Source organism: Vanessa cardui, chromosome 5 (assembly GCF_905220365.1).
Source record: "Vanessa cardui chromosome 5, ilVanCard2.1, whole genome shotgun sequence".
In the NCBI taxonomy this organism is placed as follows: domain Eukaryota; kingdom Metazoa; phylum Arthropoda; class Insecta; order Lepidoptera; family Nymphalidae; genus Vanessa; species Vanessa cardui.
This window is the reverse complement of record NC_061127.1, coordinates 15679113-15704484: the sequence shown is the minus strand read 5'-3', so window position 1 is coordinate 15704484 and position 25372 is coordinate 15679113. Positions and strand designations below refer to the sequence as shown.

Sequence of the window (25372 nt, the reverse complement as noted above, 5' to 3'; positions counted from 1 at the left end):
ATAAAATGTACAAAAAATAAGCATAAGAAATGTAATTTGAATGCCATATTTTAAGCAGCAAACCAAAAATAATCTTCTTCACTGCATAAAACGAATTTGCTATCTGAGCTTGCCGCCAATTATAAATTTTAGTTTAAAGATTCATTTTAGTAAAATCATTATCAGTATTTTATTTATTTCTCGATACAATCAAACTAAAAATTTATAATTTGTAGTTCTTTTAACATAAACATCGATTCTATTTAACTATATTTATTCAAAATTTTTAGGTAGGTAATTAAACGTTAAGGGTCGCGACTCGCGACAATTGATAAACGACAATATTTCTAATTTCAATCAATATTAAATTAACACTACTGCCTAGTACCAGTCCAAATTCTAAAATTTGTTCCTCAAGGATAAAGTAGTGTTTTAAGGCTCTTTGCTTTTTATCTATCAGTTATCACTAGTACCGCAGTCCGCAACTCCTACTTATGTAATGTTTTATTTTAAATAAATATATGATAAAATTACTGTGCTCTATGTTATAAGTAGTAACACACTGGTTTTTAAAGGTTAATTATTTACTAATTAATCCTTAAAACAAGAGATTTAACCGTTCCATAGTTAAACCTTCCATAAAGATGACCATAGTCTCACAAAATCAATACATTGCAGTTTATTCGGAAAACAGCGCTACGATTGTAGTCATCAATAATTAAACGCAAATACCTACGGAGGGACTTAGAAAATAAATTAGAAAATAGTTTTTAATTGTTAACAGTCCAATAAACTCGGTCCGAATGGCGGCCTCAGTGGATGAAGTTGAAGTGATCATTATCAAACCAGTAAGTTTAGATCTGAAGATGTTTTGGACTTTTAAATTTATTAATTATTCATAATATAATTGTACATTATTAATTTAGATTACCTTTTATGTAGACCTTATTTGATGGCTTCATTCTCAAGGAAGAATTTTTATTTGTTATTATTGAATATATTTTTTTATAAAATATAGTGTTTTGTTGCAAATAAATATTCTATTCTAGGATAAAATGTCAAACAGCTGGACTGGTACATTGAAGATCTGTGCCATGATAGTGTTTGTGTTTGCATTGTACACTTACCTTCATATTTATATAAGAGGACTTATAATAAAATCTAAGCAACTTGACCGTATAGGAATGTTGGTAAGTGCAAAGTTATTAGTTAAATATCATCTACCTAGTAGTTCCCACCAATTTGTATCTGGTTTATACTTTATAAATCCCAACTCCATAAACAAAATCCTAGCACCGGATTTATGAATTGATATCAAGTGCTGTTGTTATGAAAACATTAAAAATTGATCATTTAAATACAAAAAAATATATAAAAGTATATAAAAAAACTACCAGCATAAAAAAATGGATGTTTGTATTTCAGACAGTGAAAGCAGACAATATGATGGAGCATATTTTTGTTATTGACCAAAACATAACAATGTCTTTGGAAGAGCTGATGGACTTAGAGTGATACTCCATTCTTAAGATAAATGATCTCTCTGTGTATTAATTTTGTATAACATGAGACTATGAATCAATAATATTTAAATAGTACATGTCAATACTCTTTGTCACTTTTTTGACAAAAATGATTGGTGATGACTGAATGGTGAATTAGACTCACACATCACTCAAATCACAATTGTTGAATGTAATAAGTGTTTCTGAAATAATAATGTCTTCATTTCATATATTAATAATATACTAAATAATATCAAAAACATTTCCTAGTCTAACATGCTTGGAACCACCTATCACTAGCTGTTAAGAGGATGATCATCTTAATTTATAATATTTAAGTAGAATTTCTGTGATATTTATCTTTTTAAGTACTTAATGCTGTTTTATTTAATGGTATTTACTTGTTTAAAAAAACATAATTATGTTGCCTATTTGTTATATACTGAAATTGTGACTTTCATGTGAAAGGAAAGTATTGATTATATATATTGCATTTTAAATAATATTTAATAACATTAAATTTGCATGTCAATAATTATGATTTAATAATTTATATTTATTTATTATAAGATATACATGATATACATGAATACATTATAATAATAATGTATATGTATAATTGAGAAAGGAATATTAAAATATAGTAAGCAAAAATAAAACACATGTTTTTATTAATTATTATCCCTGTATTTAATTAAATTTGATCATTGAAGGCAAGATAATTTTTAAAATATTTTAAAGTAAATAACAATAAATTTATAAATATTGAAGTATTATAATAAACTTTAACATCAGTAATACAATAGTTATAATAATTTTTATAATTAAAGACAATATATAGTAGACTAATAGAGTTAACAATGTATCGCTTTGTAAAGAGATTCACAACTACTTAACTGACCCCCATTTTTTGAAGCCGGTTAAAAAGTACTATGTTTCTACACAATTTTAACGGAATGTCAAAAACTACTCATTTAATATTTTTAAAATTTGTTCTTATTTCATAATTATAATAATAGCTATATGAGAACTAGCTAACGATATGTGACTTGTTGTGTTTTTGGCGACACTTAACACAGCATGAGCATGGCGATCAGACTTTAACTTCGATATTTTGTCACTGGAAAATGAGCTTAAGGGTAAGTATAAAAGTTTGACCTCGAATTGAGTTGACATCATTGATCGAAGTCTGTTTTTCATTGAAATATTTAAGTCTTGAGGATCTCAGCTTCATTATATTAATGTGTAACAAAAAAGTACCAAATAAGTGATTTCATTCACTTGTTTTTTTAAATAAACAGATTCAAGTGCCGCCTTTCGATTACAATTCTATACAATATTAATTTCTTTGTCTATGAGGTTCATTTTGTAAAACATGTAATGTATATTACTTAAGTATATTTTTGTACCCGTTTTTTTTTGTGAAATTAGTCATGACATGTTTAATCATTAATCATATTAGATAAACTTTTTCGTTATTTAATAGGTTATTTAGCGAGTATTTAATCAAACACGATTAATCTCTTACTTTCATCATTGTCATGTCATTTGTGAAAAGAGAGCACTAGAGAGCATTTAACAAATCAGCCTCCGAGATAAGCGCCGACTGGCGGGTGGCGGGTGGCGGGTGGCGAGTGGCGACTACCTCGGGTGGTAGTGCGAGAGGCCGTTGTCGAGCGAGCGGCACACGGCGCTGCTGTCGTCGCGCTCCAGCACGGCGTCGGGCGAGCACAGCCACGGGTCGCGCGTGGAGCGCTGCCACTCGTGAAGACGTTCGCGCAAACTTGATTCGACTTGCTCCAGCGACGGTTTACCTGCCCATTGATATTTATTAAGTACAGTTAATGACACAAGTGTCTACTTCAATATAAAAAATACTTATACAATATTGTAAACATTAGTAAAATGATTTAATTTTATTTACATAATTTTCATGTTGTCACACAATTGAAAGCAAAAACGTAACCGTCGGTTAAGTTTTTGAAATTTCTACATAAGAATATTAGCAAAGTTATTATTTTTGTATTGTTTTAGATATATTTTCTAGCGATGTCAATTTTATTTCACTTATGGATATGTGTGTATACTAAATTATATTACCATGTAAATTATTGATCTCTTCGGGATCACTTTTCAAGTCATACAGTTCCCACTGTGGTCGGTAGTAGTACTGCTTGAGCGTTTTGTACCACGGCAGCGGCTGCTTGCTGCGGGTCCGATTAAGGATATCCTAGAGAAACATACGACTCTCATATTAGTTTTACCATTTACTTATCATTAAATAAGTCACATGTGTTTTAAGATCCTAAAGAACTTATTAGAACTGTTATATAAATTGCATAAAATTGAAACTCTATCGCTTTTTTTAAAAAACAATCTAGACCATTATTTATTTATAATTAAATAAATCAATGTAAGGTACCTGAAAAGTAGGTGAGACGTATAAATCTTGATCTATTGGGAATGGCATGCCGTAGTTCAGATTGTGAATGAGTTTGTAACGACGCGTGCGCACGGCTCGCATCGGATAGTACATGGTTATCTCGTGATGTGTTTGTGACGCAAATATTGCTTCTTTATCTGAATGTGGCGGCTCTAAAATAGGTATAAGAAAATTTTCGCATTTCTTAATTTATAATATTAAATCTCTTATTTTATGAGACAAGATAGCACAGTGGTTAGAAAGCGTGCTTAAACTACGACTGAAAGTTCATCTCGTGCTCGATGGTAAAGAAAATCACTAATGAAACATCCATCAATCCATTTCATCGATCTAAACGCATTGTAACAGCATGGTGAAATTGAAAAATGAAAGCTCTAAGGGAGAAGACGTTTTACAGAAGGCTTTGATATTATGAATTTCTAATCTAAGAATATTTTACCCTTTTCTAAGACTGGTAGTAAGCTTTTTGGCTGGTCATCCCATATGTCATTGCTCATTTGCTGTTCTCTTTTAATTCCAAACCAGTCCAACACTGTGGGCATGATGTCCAGCAAGCTGACCATAGCGCCTGACACTTCATTTTTCCTAGCATTGGGTTCAGGGGACGAAATAATTAGAGGTTCTCGAAGTCCGGCGTCATAGAAGTTTGTTCGACCGGATGGGAAGGGAATTCCATTGTCAGATGTATACACGACGAGCGTGTCGTCCTTGTGTCCCGCTGTTTCTATTTCTTTCAGCATGAGAGCAACACCTGTGTTGTAAAAAGTAACATCATATAAATAACTTACATAAAATCTATATACGTATATATTCGTATAATCTGTCGAGCTCTCCGGGCTACGACTGATTCATTTATGTCGAAATAAATGGATGGATTGAGAAGTTACCTTGATCAAGTCTTGACATTGTTGTGTACTGTGCTGCAATATCCCTTCGCGCAGCTTCAGTATCCTTAACATTATAATTTTATCTTATATATACATTTTAGTAATGTAAAGTTTATTAAAAATTTTACATTGAAAAAAAAGTCACAGAGACTTTTGTATATATACCATTTATTATAGGTATTTCATTTTAAATTAGTCATTGAATACTATAAAATAAAAAGGCTATGAATTTACATAGCAGTGCTAAAGTTATGAAAGGCATATTTACTTGAACATGGTACGGCAGCTGCACCTCATCCCACTGATAGTACCAAGGCTTCCAGTCTGGGATCAGTCCAGCGCCAGGCTCACCGGAGCCGAACCGTTCGCAGAAAGGTCCCCACTGAGGCTCGCTGTGTCCACAGCGATGCGGATCGTGGAATCCAACGTACAGGAAGAAGGGCCTGCGATAATTATAGTTAAGTTTAGTTTAAAATCTGTCGATATTTCGATGTTCTATTGGTTATTACTATAGCAAAACAAAACACCTTTTCTTCTCAACTTTGGAAAATATTAGGCCTTGTAAAACAATAAGTAACATATATAAGTAAATTATCCATCAAAAATATATTACTTGTTTTGCTTATTGGCTTCATCGAGGAATTTCCTTGCGAGCAGTTTCATATGCGTAATGTTACGGCCGACTTGATTGATGTGGTTGTTTTCCTCCGTCTGCTCGAAGTCAAATTGATATACACTCTGCGGCCCAACGTGCTTCTTACCAATGATACCTGAAAGATATATGTAATATTTGACTTACCCGTTAGACTAAAGCCTCAACTAAGTCAAATTAAGCCTCCAAAATAATGATCATTCAAATAATATTGTTTTAAACCATTTTTAATTTATAAGCAAACCTTTTGTTTCTGTTATGTTTTATTCAATGTTCTTGATGTTTTTCGTGCCTTTCTAATAATTAAATATATCCAAACTTACCTGTGTAGATTCCATTTTCCCGCAATATTTTTGGCAAACTTGTAACGTTGTCGAATGAATTGAAATGATGTACTCCATGATGCAACCCGTACATGCCATTTTGATGACTTGGTGTACCAGTTAAAAGTGCAGCTCGACTAATTAAGAAAGAAGTAAATTTTACATAAATTTAAAATATATTTCTTATTATTGTATCAAAGCATCAGCATATTCACAAATTATGTAGTTAATTATGCATTAGCATTTTTTTGTCCAAAAAGGAATATATAATTAATCATACCTGGGCGAGCAACTACTAACGGATGAAAAAGCATTATTAAAGATGAGGCTGCGACGTGCTAGTGCGTCTATGTTTGGTGTTTGGCAAATCTTATTTCGATACACACCGAGTTCGAATCCTCCATCATCCGCTATTATCAATAAAATTATAATTAGACAAATTTTAATCCTAATAAAAGTCAAGTTTTCTATAAAATATATAAAAAAAAAATGAGATTTTAAATAATTGTAAATCTGATTATTTTTTTATCAAATACAAATTATTATTGATTAGTATAAACGAATTGACAAATTAGATAAAATAAATTAAATTCTAGATATTGTTTACCTAACTGTACTTGTACCTACAGAACTGTTTTCTTTGAATAAAATAATGAATACTAGATTAAAGGTATTTCTGACTTACCGAGTAAAACGAGAACATTACGGGCTTTATTAGATAACACTGTTTCGGCAGATATTATACACAACAATATCGCGATAACAGCGCCCGGTGAACCTGCCATGTCAATATTTCTGTCGACTGTCGAGTGTCGGCCGCTTAGCCTGACAACTGACGTGTCAGTGTTTGTTGGCAACTTAAGCACTGTGCGTGTACGGGTTAACGGGCGCTGCCGGTGTTCACTATATTGACCGGGTCTACTTTGGCTCCAAAATTTAAATTAAGCCGTGCAGTTGATGAAAATACAATAAAAATATGACTAGCCGGAACAGTGTTTTATATTTATTCGACGTGGACGGAACTTTGACGAAACCCCGGCAGATTATAACAGATGACTTAAAAAGATTTTTATTAGAAAAAGTAAAACCGAGGGTTTCAATCGGACTCGTCAGTGGTTCCGATTATGTTAAAATTGTGGAGCAAATGGGCGGCGAGGACGTGACGAACCAATTCGACTACGTATTCTGTGAAAATGGGGTGATGCAATATAGGCAAGGAGAATTAAAAAGTACGCAAAGTATTTTAAACTATATTGGCGAGGAAACACTTCAAAGGGTCATTAATTTCGCTTTAGGTTATATGTCTAAGCTCCAGCTTCCAGCCAAAAGGGGAAATTTTGTAGAGTTTCGATCGAGCATGATAAATATTTGTCCCGTTGGTCGATCTTGTAGTCAGGCAGAGAGAGATGAGTTCTCTAGATATGATTTAGAACACAATATAAGAGCAAAATTTGTGGAAGCGCTACAAAATGAATTTGACACAAAGTTGAAATTTGCCCTGGGAGGACAAATCAGTGTTGATGTTTATCCCAAAGGTTGGGATAAAACTTACTGCCTCCAGCATATAGAAAATGAAAATTTCAGTGAAATTCATTTCTTCGGAGACAAGATTATGCCTGGGGGTAATGACCATGAAATCTACAATGACCCACGGACAATTGGCCACGTAGTCACATCTCCAGATGATACTAAAGAACAATTGAAACAGTGCCTAAACATTAAATAAAATATTGTTTTAATGTTATGTTCAAATAAATGAGCCACAGAAGTACAGAGAAAACATTCCTTCATATCATGTATATCATAAACACGTGTATAGTCTGGGCAAATTGTTATTTTATGTACATAGAGATAAAGCTAACTAAAATATTGTGATAATGTTATCAGAAAATAAAAATATTCTTAACATATTATTTTTCTTTACAATTACAAAATAAAAAAAAGATGTAATATTGGTATAACATTTAATAATAATAACAACAAAAAAAATATTATTTGGTCCTGTTTTCAGTAAATTCTTATCATTACAAACTAATCTTAATGTCCCTGGTATTGAGGTTTCCTCTTTTCCATGAAAGAGAGCATTCCTTCCTTTCTGTCTTTAGTGGGAATGTTAATTTCATAACACTTCTGCTCCACTTCATAACCATCTTTAATGCTGAGTTGGACACCCTCGTTGATAGCCTGCTTCGCACACCTCAGGGCGATGGGTGCATTTGAAATGATTTCCCGAGCAATACTCATTGATTTTTCAAAGGCAGCATTGTTATTATTATTTTGTGGAACTACATGGTTGACTAGCCCTAAAAGCAAAACAAGAGTTACCTACAAGTGAATAAGTGGAATAAGAAATCATGAAAGCATTTCAATATCTTACCAAGATCCTTAGCTTCATTTCCATTGATTATTCGAGAAGTGAATATTAATTCTTTAGCAATATTGAGATGTACTACTCTAGGCAGTCTCTGAGTGCCACCAGCACCAGGAATAAGACCTCTTCCTGTTTCAATCAGACCTAGTTTTGCTGTTTCTGCTGCCACCCTAATATCGCAAGCCAGAGCCAATTCTAATCCACCCCCTACAGCTACCCCCTCTACAGCAGCTATTGTAGGCATTGGTAAATCCTCTATTTCAATGAATGTGTTTCTGAGTCCTCGCACAAATGTTGCAACTTCATCATCGTTCATTTTTAACCTTTCCTTTAAATTTGCTCCTGAAATATTAAAACAATATCATGTTTTTAAATAGTTAGAATAGGCTTCCACTGATTTATTAAATAAACGTACCCGCACAGAATATTCCAGGAACTAAACTGTGCAGTATTACAACTGAGATCTTTGTATCCTCTCGGATGAGTTGATTGACTTCTCGCATTGATTGTAGGAGATCAAAGCCGAGGGCGTTTCTTGCCTTTGGACTGTTCAAACCATACACTGCAATCCCTTTATCCTCACCCCCTAATTTATGGAATACAATGGGTCCCACATTTTCGGAATCTTTTATTTTTGTTGATAAAAGTTTTACACTTTGAAGTTTTCGAATTTGTTTGAAAGAATTAACTCTTTGAATCCACATTTTAATTTCTACTCAATTTACAAATTATAAGGTTATTGCTAGCTAGTGATAAGAAAAACTGCTAATTCATTAGAATAATAAGTTACACAAAAACATCTATCTTATCGTATAAGATAACAGAGTTAAACAATATATAATTTAAATACACTTAAGTTTAACATATAAAAATGGATAAAATATACCAATTATTACATTCGTAATTTCTAGAACACAGTAAAGTTTATTCTAAAATTCGAAGTACAAATTCAAATAATTTTGTTTGATAGGATCAAGGTCATTATGATTTGCTTATGATATAGGAGTAAGCAACTTTCACCCTAATCTCAACCTTAAACAGCTTATATTACTTTGATACTTAAATTTTAAATGACAAAGGAAGTAAGAATAAAAAATTGTGATGTCGTTGTTAAATGAGGGATTCAACATGTAAAAATAAAAAAAAAATATTGAAACTGCTTTTATAAAATATAAAAAAACGAAATAAGATATTACAGTATTCTAGTATATTTCTAAATTTAATATCTTTTCTTTGATCATATTATATTTTCACTTTTTTTAAAAAACGTATTGACAGTTAAATCTGTAACTATGATTTTAACATATTTTTAAAAGTTATAAATGCGAAAGTAATTCTGTTGAAACAGAATCAGTTTGTATTTTTGAACCCTAAGGACGATTATGTTGCCCTATAAATGGGAAATATTGTGCATAAATTATGTTACTGGAAAATACAAAATCCAGTGTCCAGTGACCAGTAAACTCAATGATATCATTGAGTAAAGTCAAATGAACTTTGGAGTCATAACGAAAAAATTGAAATATATTACTATATGACTGAATTACCACCAATGACAAAATACACAAAGGTCAGATCTTATACAGATTTGCGTTAGCCTAGCACATACCATATTAATACGGTGTTTAACGCCCAACGTGTACTTTATGTTTTGGTTGCCATTATATATCTGTGTTTATTCTCTGTAGACTGTAATTCAAAATGAGAGAGAATAGAATAATTATGTCAATTGTCAATTTGTTTACATACAATTGTCACATTGTGGCTATATTTTTATTTTTTAATTAATAAAATATTTGTTTGTCTTTTTACGGATTCATATCTTTCCATGAGCCAATTTAAAACAGATCATTCCTAGTGACATCGTCGTATTATATTGCTGAAAAATAAAAATGTCTCCGGAACCATACACTTGTGCTCTCGATCCTAATACTGAAACGAGAGTCAAGATTTACCTCATGAGGGACGTTAAGAACATCGAAACGATAAGAAGCAATGTTATTGACGGTACCTGGAAATGTGCAGTAATAAAACCAAGTTTAATATTAGACATTCTTCAAGTTGTCGTAGCTGCGAACCGGGCGGTATTGTCAGAAAGATCAAACACAATGGTAACGAAGACTGTCTACTCAGAAATATTGTATAATTTATCCCTGACTAAAAATATCTCACAAAGTCTAAGTAAATTTGGTGTTGAAAAGGACCCCAGTGTACTCATCTGTTTTTTAGTTAATGAAACTGACGAAAGTGAAAACATTATAAATGCAATAGATGGAGAGTTGTGTCCTTTGAGTGAATTAAATAAATTTACCAATTTAAAAGATGTTAAAAGTGTGTATAAATTGAATAATTTGAAATCTGATCTGGATTTCCTAGATGTTATTATAAGCAGAATGGTTACCAAGAGTTTTGTTAGTCATTAAAGTATTAAATATAACATTGAATTTTCATATATTTTTCCCATGACTTTTTTAATTAGCAAAAAAAAAAATAACAAAGGAAAATGTAATCTTTGTTATTTATTGCTTTTTTGAATTCAATTGAGTCTATTGTCAGTCTGTCTGTCTGCAATGTATCAATTCCACATTGTTAATTGGCAGTGGAACATGTCATGCCGATTCAGAAGTACTTGTAAAAGATTGACTATTAATTTTTAAATTGGATTGTAATTTTTAAATAATGTAAACAAAAAAGCTTGGGCTAGTTATTGGACTGGCTACCTTTGAATACTATGTACTCACCCTATAATTCTAACCTTAAAATAAGGTATACAAAAGGTTTCTTAAAAAATGCTATAAGACCATATATAGTAAGAGTTAACAGATTAGGTTTGTGTCAAAGCTTTAGCAAAATCATCAAAAGATACCACCAAAAAAAGTCCAAACCCCAAAATAGTTATAATTATTGTAAAATGGGTACACTAGGAATCCAGTAAAAATAATTTATAGAAATTGGTTCAATCAGTCAAAAGTTATGGGGTAAAACAAACATAAAAAAAAAATTACAGACGAATTAATGACAATTGCAAAGACAACACACAAAAGGAGGCGACATAAATATAAATAAAAGAATGTTATATGCACTTTGTTTTATTTTAACAACAACAATATTATTATGTAAAATGTACATTTTAAATTACACAATATAGTAAAAGCGATGATATAAACCAATTCATAATCGAAACTTAATTTTACATGTAATCAAGCTACCTTTTAAACGGTGTCCAGCTTTGTGTAGTCGTCACATTATTGGCGACAACGAACGTACGAACAACGCCGCGAGTCCACGATTACATTGATTTCATCAACATACTCAACTTGTTCTTTAAATACCTATTATTTAAGTAAATAAATCGTTAAATGCTTAATATCGTTTACCTAAAACTAGAGCTACATCAGATTAATTTCACTCATTCGGCATAATCCTAAATAAAACTTCGAACAACAACATAATTTGTTACATCTAATTAAAACAAAAGAACACAAAATATCCAGCTGTTACGTAGTTTTAAAAAACTTAAATAAAAAAAATGGCATCTAATAACAATTGAGTTTTAGGAACTTTCTGATCACTAATCACAAACTTTACATTTGAAATTTAAATAAAATAAAAAAAACTTCAAATAGTGTTTGAGTATACGACGCAACGGATGCGCGCTTAGACTGTTACTTTTTACGTAGTCACAGTTGGGGGAAGAACACAAGCAGCCATTGGAGTATAACATTAAACAGTATTGTAAATATATCAGGTAGCACCTCTTGAACACTTTTTCGTTGAGACGTGCTACGTAAAATGCTAATATTTCTCTAAGTTCCGCTTAAAATGCTTAAATAATTCCCTAATATCCCGCGGAGTATGTTAAAATCATCATTATTATATATGTATTATCAAAGTCAACTTCAGACTAATTTGGTGAGAGTGAGTACACACGAGACAATAGACGAGGGAACAAATTTAAGGCACCTGTAAATAAAATCGATATTTCCTTGCGAGTGAGGAACGCAAACGTTGAGGAATGATGGTTTTAACACGGCTCCGGCTCCGGCTCCGGCCCGACGCCGCGACGAATCGTCGAGTACTAAATAACTCTCATATTGCATTCGCCTATGTTTAACGCGGCGACGCGCGACGCTCTCTATGACGCGCTACATTAATTACATCTATCGTGTCCTACACTTAGAGTACGTTACGGTTAATATACAAAGATATATTTGGCTAAATAAGTTGCTTCATGTTACTGATTTGTTTGTTAGTCGCGCGACATCATCTCATATAAATATTTCTAAATACGCAGGAAACTGGTACCTAGTCGTATATTATTTTTTTGCGTAAGTCAGTAACTTGTACATAACACTATTTATATGTGGTAACGGTGATCAATTATTTTGCCATTTTTTCCAGTATTATTTTAAAAGAAAAATAAAGTCGCTCACCATCTCTTTATTAATGTACATATTGCTCATATCTCTTTAATTTTAAACAATATACAAATAAAACTTAGCACCTAAATTGATCGCGGTTAACTTAAGTTTTTGAAATCAAGTTAAACAATATTTGGAAAAGTAACAATAACCGTGATAGAATCTGTATCCGCAGTACAATAAAAAATATCACCTGAATTTTTCGAATATCTTCTTTTCAATATTTTTATTTCGATCTGGCAACACCATTGGCCGATACCGTCGTTACCAAAGTAGTTTCAGTAGCAGTTAATTCCCTGAGTAGATCTCGTTGAAAACATGTTGTAAAGCAGTTCGTTTGTGTATCGTAAGATGTGTGATTTCAATGTTGTTCAGTTTATGGCACTCGTATAAAAAAATCGGTGGGACTCGTACTGTAAAATGGTGTCAGGTTTAGATGGAAACAGAAAATATTGTTTAACTAATTGTTCAGAGCTCAGAGTTACACATCATTCTATTTTAAAAAGTATTTTTTTTATTATCTGAATAGTTAAGAACTTTTTGGAAATAGAAGTGAAATATTTCATTTATAATGAACAGAAAATAAATATTAAATATTGACTAGAACATTACGAACGGACGGGGCGTGTTATATTCGGTGGGAGCTATTCAGGGAGCTGCTACATGCATCCTACGGGTCGACTTGCGAACTTATTTCTAAAATATTGGAAGTCAAGTTTATACACACACACTCGTCCAAATGCATTAACTTTAAAATTTTCTAGTATAGAAGATCGAGAGAAAGTTCTACTAGATTTTTAAAAGTTAGTCATAAGTATTTCACTAGGATAAGATAAGTTGTGTAGTTGTCATTTGGATGAGTATGTGCGCGTGCAATGTATATATATACAAGTAGGTGTGTATGGCGTACATTACCTTAGGGCTCAACTAAGCTTACTTAAGAATCTACATTAGTTTTCTCGTCGGTGATGGTTATGCATAAATATAACATAAGCTTATGTCGGAGCTACCTGTAGTGTATCCGCGATACCAAACGTACTTTAGTTTGTTTAAGGAATATGAAAGCTCGCGTTCGAATTGTATCTCGGAAACCGGTTTGCGAGTTTAGTTCCGAGGATTTTTCAATGCCGTTAACCTCAGCTGAACTTCTTGATATTCCTATAAATAAATAAAAAATATATTACAATATTTAAAAATAAATAATAAATGTTATAAACATTATGTTAAAAACAATAACAGCTATATAATTCTTATTTTTGTACACTAATAATACCTAAGTTAATATTTATGGCACAAGTTAACAGTCACCTGCGTACGTATACATGACGATAGCGATGGCGGAAATGGTGGTGGCGGTGGTGATGGCGGTAGAGGCGGGTGCGCTGTCACTGCGCGAAGGGCAGCGGCAGCGCCAGCCCGTAGAGCGAGGGTCACCGACGCGCCTCAGACACGTACACCGACACCGTGGAGTCCTTGGAGCCAACCCCCAGGGCACACCTGCAGCGGCACGGATCAGATCATTTATCGAAAATTAAAAAGTCTTGAACTCATAAGAATGTTTCAAAATTAGTTGAGATATTACCTGAGCGGATGGAAGGCGAGACAGGAGACGGGCCCTATGCGAGCCCCCATGAACCCTTCGTGAAACTTTATGGTGTTGAGCGCACCGCCCTTCAAGTCGTAAATGCTGATGCACTGATTCACCGACCCGCTGAGGGAGACGATATCGATTATAACGCGCCCGGTCGAAACATATCGCATACCAAGCGACAGAGTGAATAATTCGATCAAACAAAAAAGTCAGGAGGAGACCCACCAGGCGATGAGCGGGGCGCGCGGGTGCACGTCGAGCGCGGCCAGCGGCGCCGGCGCGCGCAGCACGTGCAGCGGGCGCGCCAGCTTGCGCGCGTCGTACACGCGCACCTCGCCGTCGGCCGCGCCCGTGACCAGCGCGTGCGCGTCGTCGCGCGGCGCGGCGCACAGCACGGGCGCGGCGTGCGCGCGCAGCGCCGTGGTCGCCCGCGGCGCGCGCTCGTCCCACGCGCGCACCGAGCCGTCGCCGAAGCCCGCCAGCACGCGCGCCGCGCGCCCGCCGCGCCACAGCGACGTCGCCGCCGCCTCGCACTCTGCGGGGGGGAGGCGTCACACCTGTGCTCCGCTGGCGGCGCACTGATGCCGTGCGCGCATACTGCTTACCGGTGGGGATATCGGCCTGCAGCAGCTCGGCGTGCGCGTCCCACAGGCGCACGGTGGCGGCCTGGCCGGCCAGCGCCAGCGAGCGCCGCGACGCGCTCCAGCGCAGCAGGGTGCCCGACGGCGGCGCACTGCTCGCCACTGCGCACGCACGAGCAGGATACGCATTTGAATTCTGACTACTACTTGCACTCTACATTTTATGGTTTCCGTATCGGCTGCATTCATTTTGCACAAATATTCGATGTTCTTATGTGGGATTGATGTTGATGTTAATACGGCTCGACTAGTATATTTTAGTTACTTTCACAGTATAATGTCCTACAGTATTATGCTTTGGAGTAACGCAGCCGCTATCCAAACTATATTTGTGCTGCAGAAGAGCCAAGAAATCATTAAGGTATAGATTTAAAGAAATTAAGATATTGACTGTTGCTTCTTAAAACATATTTTGTAATGTGTTGTTAATATGTAAACATAAAACATAGAAGTACACCGAGTCGCTCGTTTACTCACTGTTGGGGTCGGAGAGCATCCCCTTGCTGGCACTGCGCTCGTCGGCCGGCGCGAACTGCTCCGTGACCAGCTGCGCCAGACCTGCACGACTCACTCGTCATTCACTTTAATTCTACACACGAGCCGGTCGTTATGACATACAAAAACTCATTTTTCTAAATAGACCGGGACTACTATCCGTGGTTCTGTATACACGAAAATGAATGAATTTGTTCGTAGCAGGATGTTATATGAGAAGGTTGGTTATATTGAATGCTGCGTTGATTGGTCAGCGAGTGTGAATGCACGGCGGGGAGCGGTACTGACTGTAGAGCGGCTGCGCGGAGGGCGGGCGGTAGTCGGGCGCCGGCCGCACGTCGAGCGCGCGCCACGCCGACACCAGCGCCGGCTCCATGCCGCTGCCCGACGGCCTGCAACGCACACTTGTTCTTGATGTCGATCGTACGATCTCCACTCCAATACAAATAACATTTTAAATTCACCCCCAGCCTTTCGACTGTAATGTGGCGGACAAAATAACAACACTTGGTGGCAGGGCTTTGTGCAAGCCCGTCTGGGTAGGTACCACCCACTCATCAGTTATTCTACCGCCAAATAACAGTACTCAGTATTGTTGTGTTCCGGTTCGAAGGGTGAGTGAGACAGTGTAACTACAGGCACAAGGGAAATAGCATCTTAGTTCCCAAGGTTGGTGGCACATTGAAAATGTAAGGAATAGTTAATATTTCTTACAGCGTCATTGTCTATGGGTGATGGTGACCACTTACCATCAGGTGGTCCATATGCTCGTCCGCCAACCTATACCGTAAAAAAAAAAAACAAATATACTCGTAGCACGTTCGTCACCTGTAGATGGCGAGGTGTCCCTGGTGCGAGGCGACGGCCAGCAGTGCGTGGTGGTGCGCGTTGAGGTAGGCCAGCGACGTGATGCGGCCCCACGCGCGCCTCCACGATCCGACGCAGAGCTTGGCTGCCGTGCCCCAGTCCCAGATCCTGAACATGTCAGAGGAAAATAGTTAGGCTGATATGATAATTAGTTAATAAAAAATGCTGCTTTGTCCTATTTTTTATAAGTAGGACAAAGGTACAAAGTTGTGATCACATAACAGGCGCCGACAATCTCGACTTTGCATGTACGGTATAAGCTCGGACAGGAAATTGAGTACTATAATTATATGAGTGGATACTATATAATCTTTGATTAGAGAATTGTTACAGTACGTTATAATATTTGTAGTAAATTGTGTGTTTATCCTTAAGTTTTATTTTTATAATTATTACTATTAGAAATGTTATGTAAAGTATGTCAATATCTGTAGTATAATGTCTGTCTAGTCTTAAGATATTTTTATAAAATACGAAGCATGTTGTGTTCTCCTATAATTGTGAGTGCATAGGTATAGGTTAAGTTTGTGAATGTATTAGTGTTTTTTTTTGTGTACTAACGTTGGAGATCCTTATAAAATAAAATAAAAATAAAATAAAATAAAATAAAAATAGAGTGTGAGATTGATAGAGCACCCGAAATTTTCTTTGGAAGCGAGCGCGGCGTGCTGCTCGTAGGGGTGGAACAGCACCACGGCCGGCGGCAGCGGGCAGCGCGAGTGGAAGGCGACTGTCTCGAGGCGCGGCGGGTGCGCCGTGCGCAGGGCTGAAACACAGGGCGCGTTAGGGCGGCGCTCGCGCGCTGGGCGCCGGCGCGGCGGGGGCGCTCACCGCGGGCCTCCCGGCGGATGCTGCGGTTGCGCGCGCGGCGCCACACGCGCTCGTGGTGCGCGCGGCTCTCGCAGTCGGCGGGCGCGCGCGCCGCCCGCCCCGCGCCGCCCGCGCCGCCCGCGGCCGCGCCCGCCGCGCCGTCGCCGCCCGCCGCCGCCGCGAACGGCCCGCCCGCGCCGCCCGACGCGTCCCCGCGCGCGAACTGCGCCGTCGCCCACTCCACGAACTGGGTCGATACTATCACTTTCTTTGTTGATTGACCTGAGGAAATATAATATGTGTTATGTACGTGATTGATCTAACGCAGGTGCTCAGGTCGTAGCCACGTTTGTTTGTCGATACTATAAAAATAGAGCAAGTTCGATACTCACTAGAATTGGAGGAGGTCGAGTCTCGTTCGCGGTCCCGATGCGCCACCGAGTCCTCCGATATCGTGTGCGGGAGACCAGACTTTCCCCGACGGTGACCTGCGCAAACGTCTCACAGTAAATTAATATAAAGTCGACGAAATATTTAAATTTAGCGCATTCGGCGGCACGCGGGGCGAAGTCGTACGAACCCATATGCGGCAACGTGCGCGAGTCGTGGTGCGCGTGCGGCGCGCGCGTGTTGGGCGACGGCGGCAGCGAACTAGAGCCGCCACCGCTATGCGAGTGGGGCGGGTGACGCTCCACGTCGCGGCCCACGCTGTCAACCTGAGTGAATATTTTAAAACGGTTACAGACTCTGAACCGTCGCAAACGTGCTGAGCCCGGGGTGCGGGTGGGACGGTACCTGGTTGGAGACGTACGCGATGATGTCGGCCGCCATCTGCGCCAGCTGCGGGTGCGGCTCGCGAGCCATCGCGCACAGCGTGCCCCACAGCTTCATGTACACCGAGCCGAAACCTGCGCACAGCACGGGGGAGGGTTAGCGTCGAGGCCGAGCGGTACCGAGCGGTACCGAGCGGCGCGGGTGGCGGCAAGCGGCGGGTGCGTACCGATGGCGGGCAGCGCCAGCGCGGGCGGCAGCGCGTGCGGCGCGCGCGCGGCGGGCGGCGTGCGCGCGGCCGCCAGCGCGTCCTGCCCCGTGTCCACGCGCCCCGCGCGCCCGCCGCGACCGCTCTCCCTGCGCACACGCACACTGCCTCATTATACAGCGAATATAGTATTGATATAGACAGATAAGATAGGGGGGACGGGGTCTCACCTGTCGCTCCGCCGCACCCTCTCGTTGATGTACACGGCGATGAAGTGCTGCTCGAATATCAGAACCATCCACTGGAGCGCTGCAACAACGAGACGAGACGTATAGAGCGGGCGGCGCTTGCGGGCGGTCGGGCGCGGGGCGGGGGCGGCGGTGTCGTCGCTCACCGGCGAGGATCTCTGCGCGCACGAGCGGCGAGGCGTCGTCGCGCAGGCGCGCCGCCAGCTGCACGGCCACCTGCTGGTCGAGCGCGTTGGCGTGGTCGGTGCGCGCGGGCGCGGCGGCGCCGGCCGACACGAAGGCGGCGAGCGCGAAGGCGCAGGCGGCGCGCACCTCGGGGCGCGGGTGCGGCAGCAGCGCCGCCAGCTTCTCGTGCGCCAGGTCGCGCACGCCGGCCCAGCGCGCCGCGTCCCAGCCGCGCCACAGGCGGCCCAGGCCGATGCAGGCCCACTGCTGCAGGCGCCAGCCGGCGCGCTCGGCGCCCTCGCCCAGCTGCTCGAGGCACGCCGATATCATCGAGCCCTGCGTTCCCGTTCAACAGTCGCATGATTTCAAATCGTTCCAGACTACGACACAGGGCAGCATATAGCCTGTGGCTCGTAGCGCATAAGAATATTAGTTTGAAAAGCCGTCAATAGATGGTATTGCCGACGCAGATGGCATAAAATATCCATTCGCTAGTGTACGAAAATTATTAAAATGAATATACCTGCAAGGCGGCCTCCTGTCCCGCCGGGTAGTTGTCGACGATACCGGCTAACACAAATGCGGCCAGTGTCCGATGTTCCGTCTGAAAACGGATTCAAATTTAAACATATTTATAAGTTTCAAGTTAACATTACAGTCACTCGGGGTAACTTTAGCCCAGTCAGGACACTTTTTGTAGAAAATAATCGTTTTAATTTGTATACTGCTCTCCAAGTAATATAATATCAGTGGGATTGAACCATTGCTGAGTAAAATTTGCAACCGATTTTGATTTTAGTTTAATGCAGGTAAGGAAAATTTTGCGATTTTAGGCTGGGCCAAAGTTTTGCGGATACTTGGGTAACTTTGTACCATGTATGTCTGGATCTGGATTTCACTACGTATGTTTTAATTTCAGAATTATGGTTAACTTTAACCTCGTAATTTAGAGCTAGGAAGAAGCAAACTTACGCCATAGACAATAAAAACATAACAGAAAGGTTAGGGTTGCCATAAAATTAACTAAAAAATGTACATAAGTGTATTTTTTTACTGACCCTTGAGAAACAAGGTTTTTTAATAAAAAAAAAAAATTGTGCTTAAATCAACCTAAATCTAAAATTAGAAATACAATATCTTAGTAACAGGAGAAAACAAATACCTTAATCAACAGGAAATAACATAAGAAAGTAGTTGTGAAAGATGCTGAAACTTATAGGTTAATTTCCCCATTCCATGTATAAAAAGTCATCATGTATTTCGTAGTATCCCCTTTTCACAACTATTTGCTCATGATCTAAATACTTCATAACATCTTTTTTGTTACAATTCAGAAAATCAGGTTTAGATGGCCATTTCCACCCATCTGAAGCTTTTTGCATTACGGAAATCTTTAGGTTCTGTCCCAGGCTCTTGATGACCTTACCAGGAAACAGACACTCTACGTAACTCACAATACAAAAAGATTCATTGCCCTGTTGACCTGTTTGATTGGTTGTATTTTTGTGTGGGCCAATGTTTTACTGAAGGCCAAAGTTACCCAGGCTGACGTTAATGATAATGTTATAATAAAAAAACTTACATCAACCGATGGGTCTTGCAGTATAGATAGGAAGTACTTGTGGCCTTTTGCATTCACCAAATCGACTTGGCAAGTCTGAAGTAGGGAAAGAATACTGTTACACTGAATCACCAATTTCAAAGAATGTTTCAAAATAAATAAAGTTTTTATGGCACACTTAATGATTTTAGATGAAAAATACTCACGGGGTCGACGGCGATGATCTTGGCCCAGATGTAGACCATGGAGGCGCGCAGGTCGTGCGCGGAGGCCTGCAGCAGCTTGAGCATGTAGGGGAAGATGCCCACGGCCAGCACGGCGCGCACGGCCCACGCGCCCAGCGACAGGAAGCGGCACAGGATCTGCAGCGCGCGCACGCGGTGCAGCGTGCTCAGCAGCACCTGCAGCACCATGGGCAGCTGGTCGGGCGGCGGCCGCGACACCGACCCTGCGGACACGCCTCACTCACTCTACGCTCTCACGTCGCGCCACCGGTAGCGAATGTTCTCCGTTCGAATCGGATCCCAAAAGATTCCCCCAGATCCATTCAGAGTACTGTTTAATTGTCGAATCGGGCTCTTTACTCACAATTTCCGAGGTCGAGCCACAGCTGGAAGGCGGTGAGTTGGTCGCGGAAGAAGGGCGAATGCCGGTAGTGGTGGTGCGGGCGCTCCAGCAGCGCCGGCAGCTGCGCCAGCGCCAGGTCCAGCGTGTGCTCCCACGCCGCCCACAGCGGGTGGCGCGCCAGCGACGGCAGCGCGGGCGACGACACGGGCGTGCAGTTGTACGACCTGCGGGGGGAGCGTGTTCACTCGGGCGGAGGCGAGCTCTCTCCTCTCTCCTCAGAACTCTCCCACTATCTACCTCATGATCCTGTCGGCCAGCAGGAAGTTTCGGCACAGGCTGGCGGTGAGGAGATCCGCCCGGAATAGCTGCTGGAACAGGTCCGGCGGCAGCGAACTCCACGCGATGGTGTCGGTTATGGCCGTGAAGATCCAGTTCAGCTCGCCCAGCATAGTTCGGCGGTCGGTCACCTGGCCGGGAATCCTGGAGGGAGCAATAAAACGGACTCTAGTCGTGCATCGGAATAAAGAAAAAAAAACAATACTCGACATATATATGGCGGGGTGGGGCACGCACTTGTCGATGAGGTCGACGAGGTCGGCGCGCGCGACGCGCAGGCGCGTGCGCAGCACGAACCACTTGATGGCCATCTTGACGGGCGTGGTGAGGCACGCCGTGAACAGGTCGGCCGGCAGCTCGGGCGACATGGGCAGGCTCTGGCCCGCCGCGCACGCCGCCAGCTGGATGCAGTTCCGGTAGCACACCGGCGCCGGCCCGGCCGCGCCCGTCGCGCCCGCCGCGCTCGCCTGCATCTGCGCCCGCGACCCGATCGTTGTATTCGAACATAACTTTGGTGCATATTTTAGTTTTACTTCGTTTCTTAAAAAGTGTTATCGTTAAATAGTTCTCAGTAATGCACTCGGGACCGCACCTCGTAGTCCCTCTCGTGCTGCTCGGCGAACTGCTTGAAGTTGTCGACGATGACGCCGGCGTTGGAGCAGTCGTACACGTACAGCGACGGCGCGCCCATCCACGTCTGCAGGTCGTACATGGACAGCGGGATGTACTGCGTGTAAGCCTGCGGGAAGTGTCACTGATATACATTCTGCACTATAAAATGCTATTTCAATTAAATGCTCTTAAATTTATTACATCTTATTTGACAATATTAAAGAGTAAAAAACAGGGTATTTTAAAATAGTAATATTATATAGAAATGTTCTGCGCGAACACACTTTAAACGTAAAGTAGTAGTTAAATTGTAATTGTCTCTTTTGCAAATGTCTATAGGCTAAGGCGGTTGAGGTGAAAGTTAGGACCTCATATACCTATATACATATGTAAATATACGTACCCGATTGAACACCCAGATCTCTCCCTGGGACGTCGGCTTGGGCACGCCGTGGCCGTTGTAGTGAAACAGAACGCGCTCCTCCTTCGCGTTTCGTCGCAGCGAGCAGCAGAGCTTTTTGATCTGCCAAGAAACATATTATATATTTAAACAAACTAAGAAACAAGTATCACCAGATGAAGTAAATATATTTACAACATAAACTGTTCTTAACTAATTATCGCATAAAAATACATAATGATCCACATATTATAAGCTTAAAAAAAAATACTATCTATATTTTGTTTGAGGTGTCATACTGTAAACTGAAGACTTAGTTAGGTTTACACAACAGTGTGAAGTGTACAGTTGCAAATAATTATTTAATTTCTACCAACGTTCATAAAGCCCTACGAATCGAGCCTAGTCTAGGCACTAGGGGACCAGTCAGGCTGAAAACAGCTTGAATCGGAAAATTGAAGAAAAATCGAGATTTCCCGCTACATGCACCTCAAGTTTAGAAGTCGGCGGCGTTTAAGCTCGCGTTCAAGCGTCTCTTGTACGTATACCAAGTGGAACGTTTTTAAAAACGAAGTCCACTATAAACGAGATTTCGTTTCTACCCGAATGCTACTAAATCGGGAACAGATATGTGAAAACTCAATACTCGTGAGATTATTGGCTCAGTAAATCGTTACAATTTGATGAAGATTAATATTCCCCAATTACCGAAACAAAATGAATAAAATGATATATTCATTAATAACAGTATATTTTACTATTTATGTCAATTTTGGGGTTTATAGGAAGGTGGGACTAAATCATGGTAATGAATCACTTTGTATTTGTTATTTTCGAGATATGAATATAATATACAGACACTAATTATGTAGCTACGCTTATTACCTGAAGATTTCATGATTATAGAATGTAGATAGGTACGAAATTATTTCTTATTCTCTTGTCTGGTTTGTCTTAATGCAAAAAATTCAATGACCAAAACCTTGCACCGCGACCAAACCTTGGTCGCGGTTAGTCGTCTTATCTTAATAATTCAGAGTAAGAACAAGCCTCAATAAATACAAACATCGTATTGTACAACGTAATAATAACACGGTTAGTCAACGCTTATTTCGGATACGCCAAATGCAAGTAGAGCGAGGTCGCGCCGGGCGCACCCCCGCTAATTAGCCAACACACCCAAACAGCCGCTCATCGTCGCCCACGGACGTTCATTGCCCTCGAACCTCTCAGATGTTACGACTCTAACGTGCCGATTTATCCAATGTTCTGATCCAAATGCTGTTTTACGTCAATTATATTAATGTCAAAGTCATATAGTCATTGTATTAACAGTAGGTCTTGAGTCGATTTTCAGCATTACCTACGGTAATTCGGTAGTTGCGCAGGAGACATTATAAATCATGAATAATGAAAACCTGAATGAGAATTACTGGACATAAAAACTTATTAAAGGTAAGCCCTGGTTTCGACCAATGAGTAAAGAGTGGCAAGTACGAAGAAAGTATCAAGGATTTGAGATAATTTTTTAATCCAATGAAGCTCAAGTTAGTCTGCTGCAATCAAAATCAACACATACTATAACTAGGAATTAATGAGGAGAAAATATACCTCATCACTTGTGGGATCCAAGGACTGTTTGTATCGCGCGCGCGGCTGCCAGCGCTCGTACTGTGTTTGTAAGGCATGTCCTATTGTCTCCAAGGCCTTGGTCGGAGACAGTGAATTCGGATCTGCAGTGACAAACATATTGCTATAATTACTTGATAAATTTGGGTAGCATATAATAAAAATTATCATTTAGTAAAAAAGATACTTTATATAAAATATCAAATACATACCTATCCAGCACTCCAGCCTGGCACAAGGTTGTGTCTTGACGACATCCGGAGGATCAACGCCCACATTAAGACACAACACCAGCGCAACACAGTGTGTCTTGTACTGGAAAAAATCTTCACTTAACATATGGATTCATACAGATTGATTTCTGAAGTGTAGAAGACTTAAAACAAGATATATTTTACAGTCAAATATAAATATTAAAATTGTATTTTTTGTATTAAAATAAACTTAATGAAGGTTATCAAGGTTGCAAGACAAAGTAAGCTAGATAAACAGTGAGTTAAAGAAGACTACTTTTCTAGACAATTAATAGCTTTATGATGTAATATAAACTTTAATTAACTTAAAAATAAAGTAGTAAATATCTTATAAGAATAATATTAATTTCAAAAATCAACCCTTATAAAACATCATTCCGTTAGGTTTCTATAAGAATGCTTTTCTCATAATCAGCATATATTTATTTATTTTCATTTCTAGTAAATTAGGCCCTTATTGGCTGAATATATATTATTTTCCATTTATTTTAATCGAATGACCCAAATTGAACATGAATTCATTCATGAGAAAAACTGGTGTTATAACAAGTTGGACAAATGTGTTTTAGGTGTTTATATCTCTATTTTTCACAACAAAATGATGATTGATGTAACAATAGGAAAAATATTTTTGTTTGCATAAATATTTGAATCAAAATAAAACAGTAACTATTCCAGAAGTAATTTGTCAATACAATACAATCAATTTCTATTGATTGTCATATTCTAAGCTTTCAAAATATGTACACTTTTTCTCTTCTTACTTTTTAAATTTCACATAGATTTCTTTAGGATATAAACAAAAAAAATTGTTGCTGTTTTCATATCAATATAATAATAACAAAATATTTTTTGTGTAAAATTAGGGCAAAATAACATCTTGTCAATTTTATTTTGAGTAAATCATTCTAATTTGTAACATTAGAATCATTTTACATGTTTACGATTTTATCGGAGGAGGAAATATATGGGTCCATGTGCGTTTGTTTTCAAGTGAAAATGTCCTGTCTGCCACAAAATACGCAGTTACGTCGTAGTTTACCAAACAAACACTGTTTACGCGTACCTTTTCTTTGACTCTCCAAGAGTGCTCCTCGCGCTCGGCTCCCTTTATGGGCTCCAAGTGCCTCGGTTTGTCAAAACTTAGAACCAGATCATCCTCAAAATCCGAGGAGTCACTATCTGGTTCTCCACTGTTGTCCTCATCATCGTTAAGCGCGAGATAAGGAGGCATATCTGTCATTTTCACTCAACGCTTTTTCACAATTCCGTCGATTTGTAACGCTCAACGTGTGCAAACATTAAATGAAAACATTTTCAAAACCTCACAGAATCATGTGCGCGTCCATTTTTCAACACCACATGGGAATAAACAATTTGCTTCATTCTACGAATGACATTTACTCTAATATACAAACAAAAATATAAAATCGGTACGATTTTTTAAAAAACCGGTTAAATATTATTGGAATTTTCAATTACAAAAAAATATTCTATTTAAATTAATAAATGTTCACAATAATTTTAATACATTAAAACATTATGTTTTTGAAACATTTAAGTCACATGTAATTTTTTTCGATAATAAGTGATTCTTAACATACACAATAATTTACTCATATTCGATAATTTTATT

At 39.2% G+C, this 25372-nt stretch overlaps 5 protein-coding genes across 6 annotated transcripts; 2 read left to right on the top strand and 3 right to left on the bottom strand.

Annotated features, from left to right (window-relative positions):
• Nucleotides 1–2726: 2726 nt before the first annotated feature.
• LOC124544563 (N-sulphoglucosamine sulphohydrolase) lies at nucleotides 2727–6607 on the bottom strand. The gene is made up of 10 exons (XM_047123165.1): nucleotides 6475–6607; nucleotides 6070–6199; nucleotides 5790–5926; nucleotides 5428–5584; nucleotides 5083–5257; nucleotides 4815–4878; nucleotides 4367–4678; nucleotides 3907–4079; nucleotides 3585–3714; nucleotides 2727–3298 (listed from the first exon to the last, which is right to left on the bottom strand). Exons 1-10 carry the CDS (start codon nucleotides 6572–6574, stop codon nucleotides 3126–3128), a joined length of 1551 nt encoding a protein of 516 aa, XP_046979121.1. The 5' UTR covers nucleotides 6575–6607; the 3' UTR covers nucleotides 2727–3125.
• A 7-nt stretch (nucleotides 6608–6614) lies between these two features.
• LOC124544565 (phosphomannomutase) lies at nucleotides 6615–7699 on the top strand. The gene has a single exon (XM_047123168.1). The coding sequence runs from the start codon at nucleotides 6766–6768 to the stop codon at nucleotides 7513–7515; it is 750 nt and encodes a 249-aa protein (XP_046979124.1). The 5' UTR covers nucleotides 6615–6765; the 3' UTR covers nucleotides 7516–7699.
• A 37-nt stretch (nucleotides 7700–7736) lies between these two features.
• LOC124544564 (enoyl-CoA hydratase domain-containing protein 2, mitochondrial) lies at nucleotides 7737–9198 on the bottom strand. Its single transcript, XM_047123166.1, has 3 exons — nucleotides 8576–9198; nucleotides 8167–8502; nucleotides 7737–8092 (listed from the first exon to the last, which is right to left on the bottom strand). Exons 1-3 carry the CDS (start codon nucleotides 8862–8864, stop codon nucleotides 7827–7829), a joined length of 891 nt encoding a protein of 296 aa, XP_046979122.1. The 5' UTR covers nucleotides 8865–9198; the 3' UTR covers nucleotides 7737–7826.
• A 676-nt stretch (nucleotides 9199–9874) lies between these two features.
• Nucleotides 9875–10597, top strand: LOC124544566 (EKC/KEOPS complex subunit Tprkb-like). The gene has a single exon (XM_047123169.1). The coding sequence runs from the start codon at nucleotides 10053–10055 to the stop codon at nucleotides 10581–10583; it is 531 nt and encodes a 176-aa protein (XP_046979125.1). The 5' UTR covers nucleotides 9875–10052; the 3' UTR covers nucleotides 10584–10597.
• A 2179-nt stretch (nucleotides 10598–12776) lies between these two features.
• On the bottom strand, nucleotides 12777–25134 carry LOC124529600 (regulatory-associated protein of mTOR). 2 transcript variants are annotated; one of them, XM_047103394.1, is made up of 27 exons: nucleotides 24803–25134; nucleotides 23695–23797; nucleotides 23465–23586; nucleotides 21857–21976; nucleotides 21434–21580; nucleotides 21079–21314; nucleotides 20803–20985; nucleotides 20527–20729; nucleotides 20145–20386; nucleotides 19960–20034; nucleotides 18901–18981; nucleotides 18359–18713; nucleotides 18195–18273; nucleotides 17986–18128; nucleotides 17781–17893; nucleotides 17566–17701; nucleotides 17378–17473; nucleotides 17007–17267; nucleotides 16812–16941; nucleotides 16137–16283; nucleotides 15597–15700; nucleotides 15291–15371; nucleotides 14778–14915; nucleotides 14398–14707; nucleotides 14164–14292; nucleotides 13890–14078; nucleotides 12777–13739 (listed from the first exon to the last, which is right to left on the bottom strand). In XM_047103394.1, exons 1-26 carry the CDS (start codon nucleotides 24977–24979, stop codon nucleotides 14012–14014), a joined length of 3978 nt encoding a protein of 1325 aa, XP_046959350.1. In that variant the 5' UTR covers nucleotides 24980–25134; the 3' UTR covers nucleotides 12777–13739; nucleotides 13890–14011. The 2 variants fall into 2 exon arrangements, with proteins under 2 accessions (XP_046959350.1, XP_046959351.1); XM_047103395.1 differs by having other exon boundaries at nucleotides 17986–18113.
• Between the last annotated feature and the right edge of the window lie 238 nt (nucleotides 25135–25372).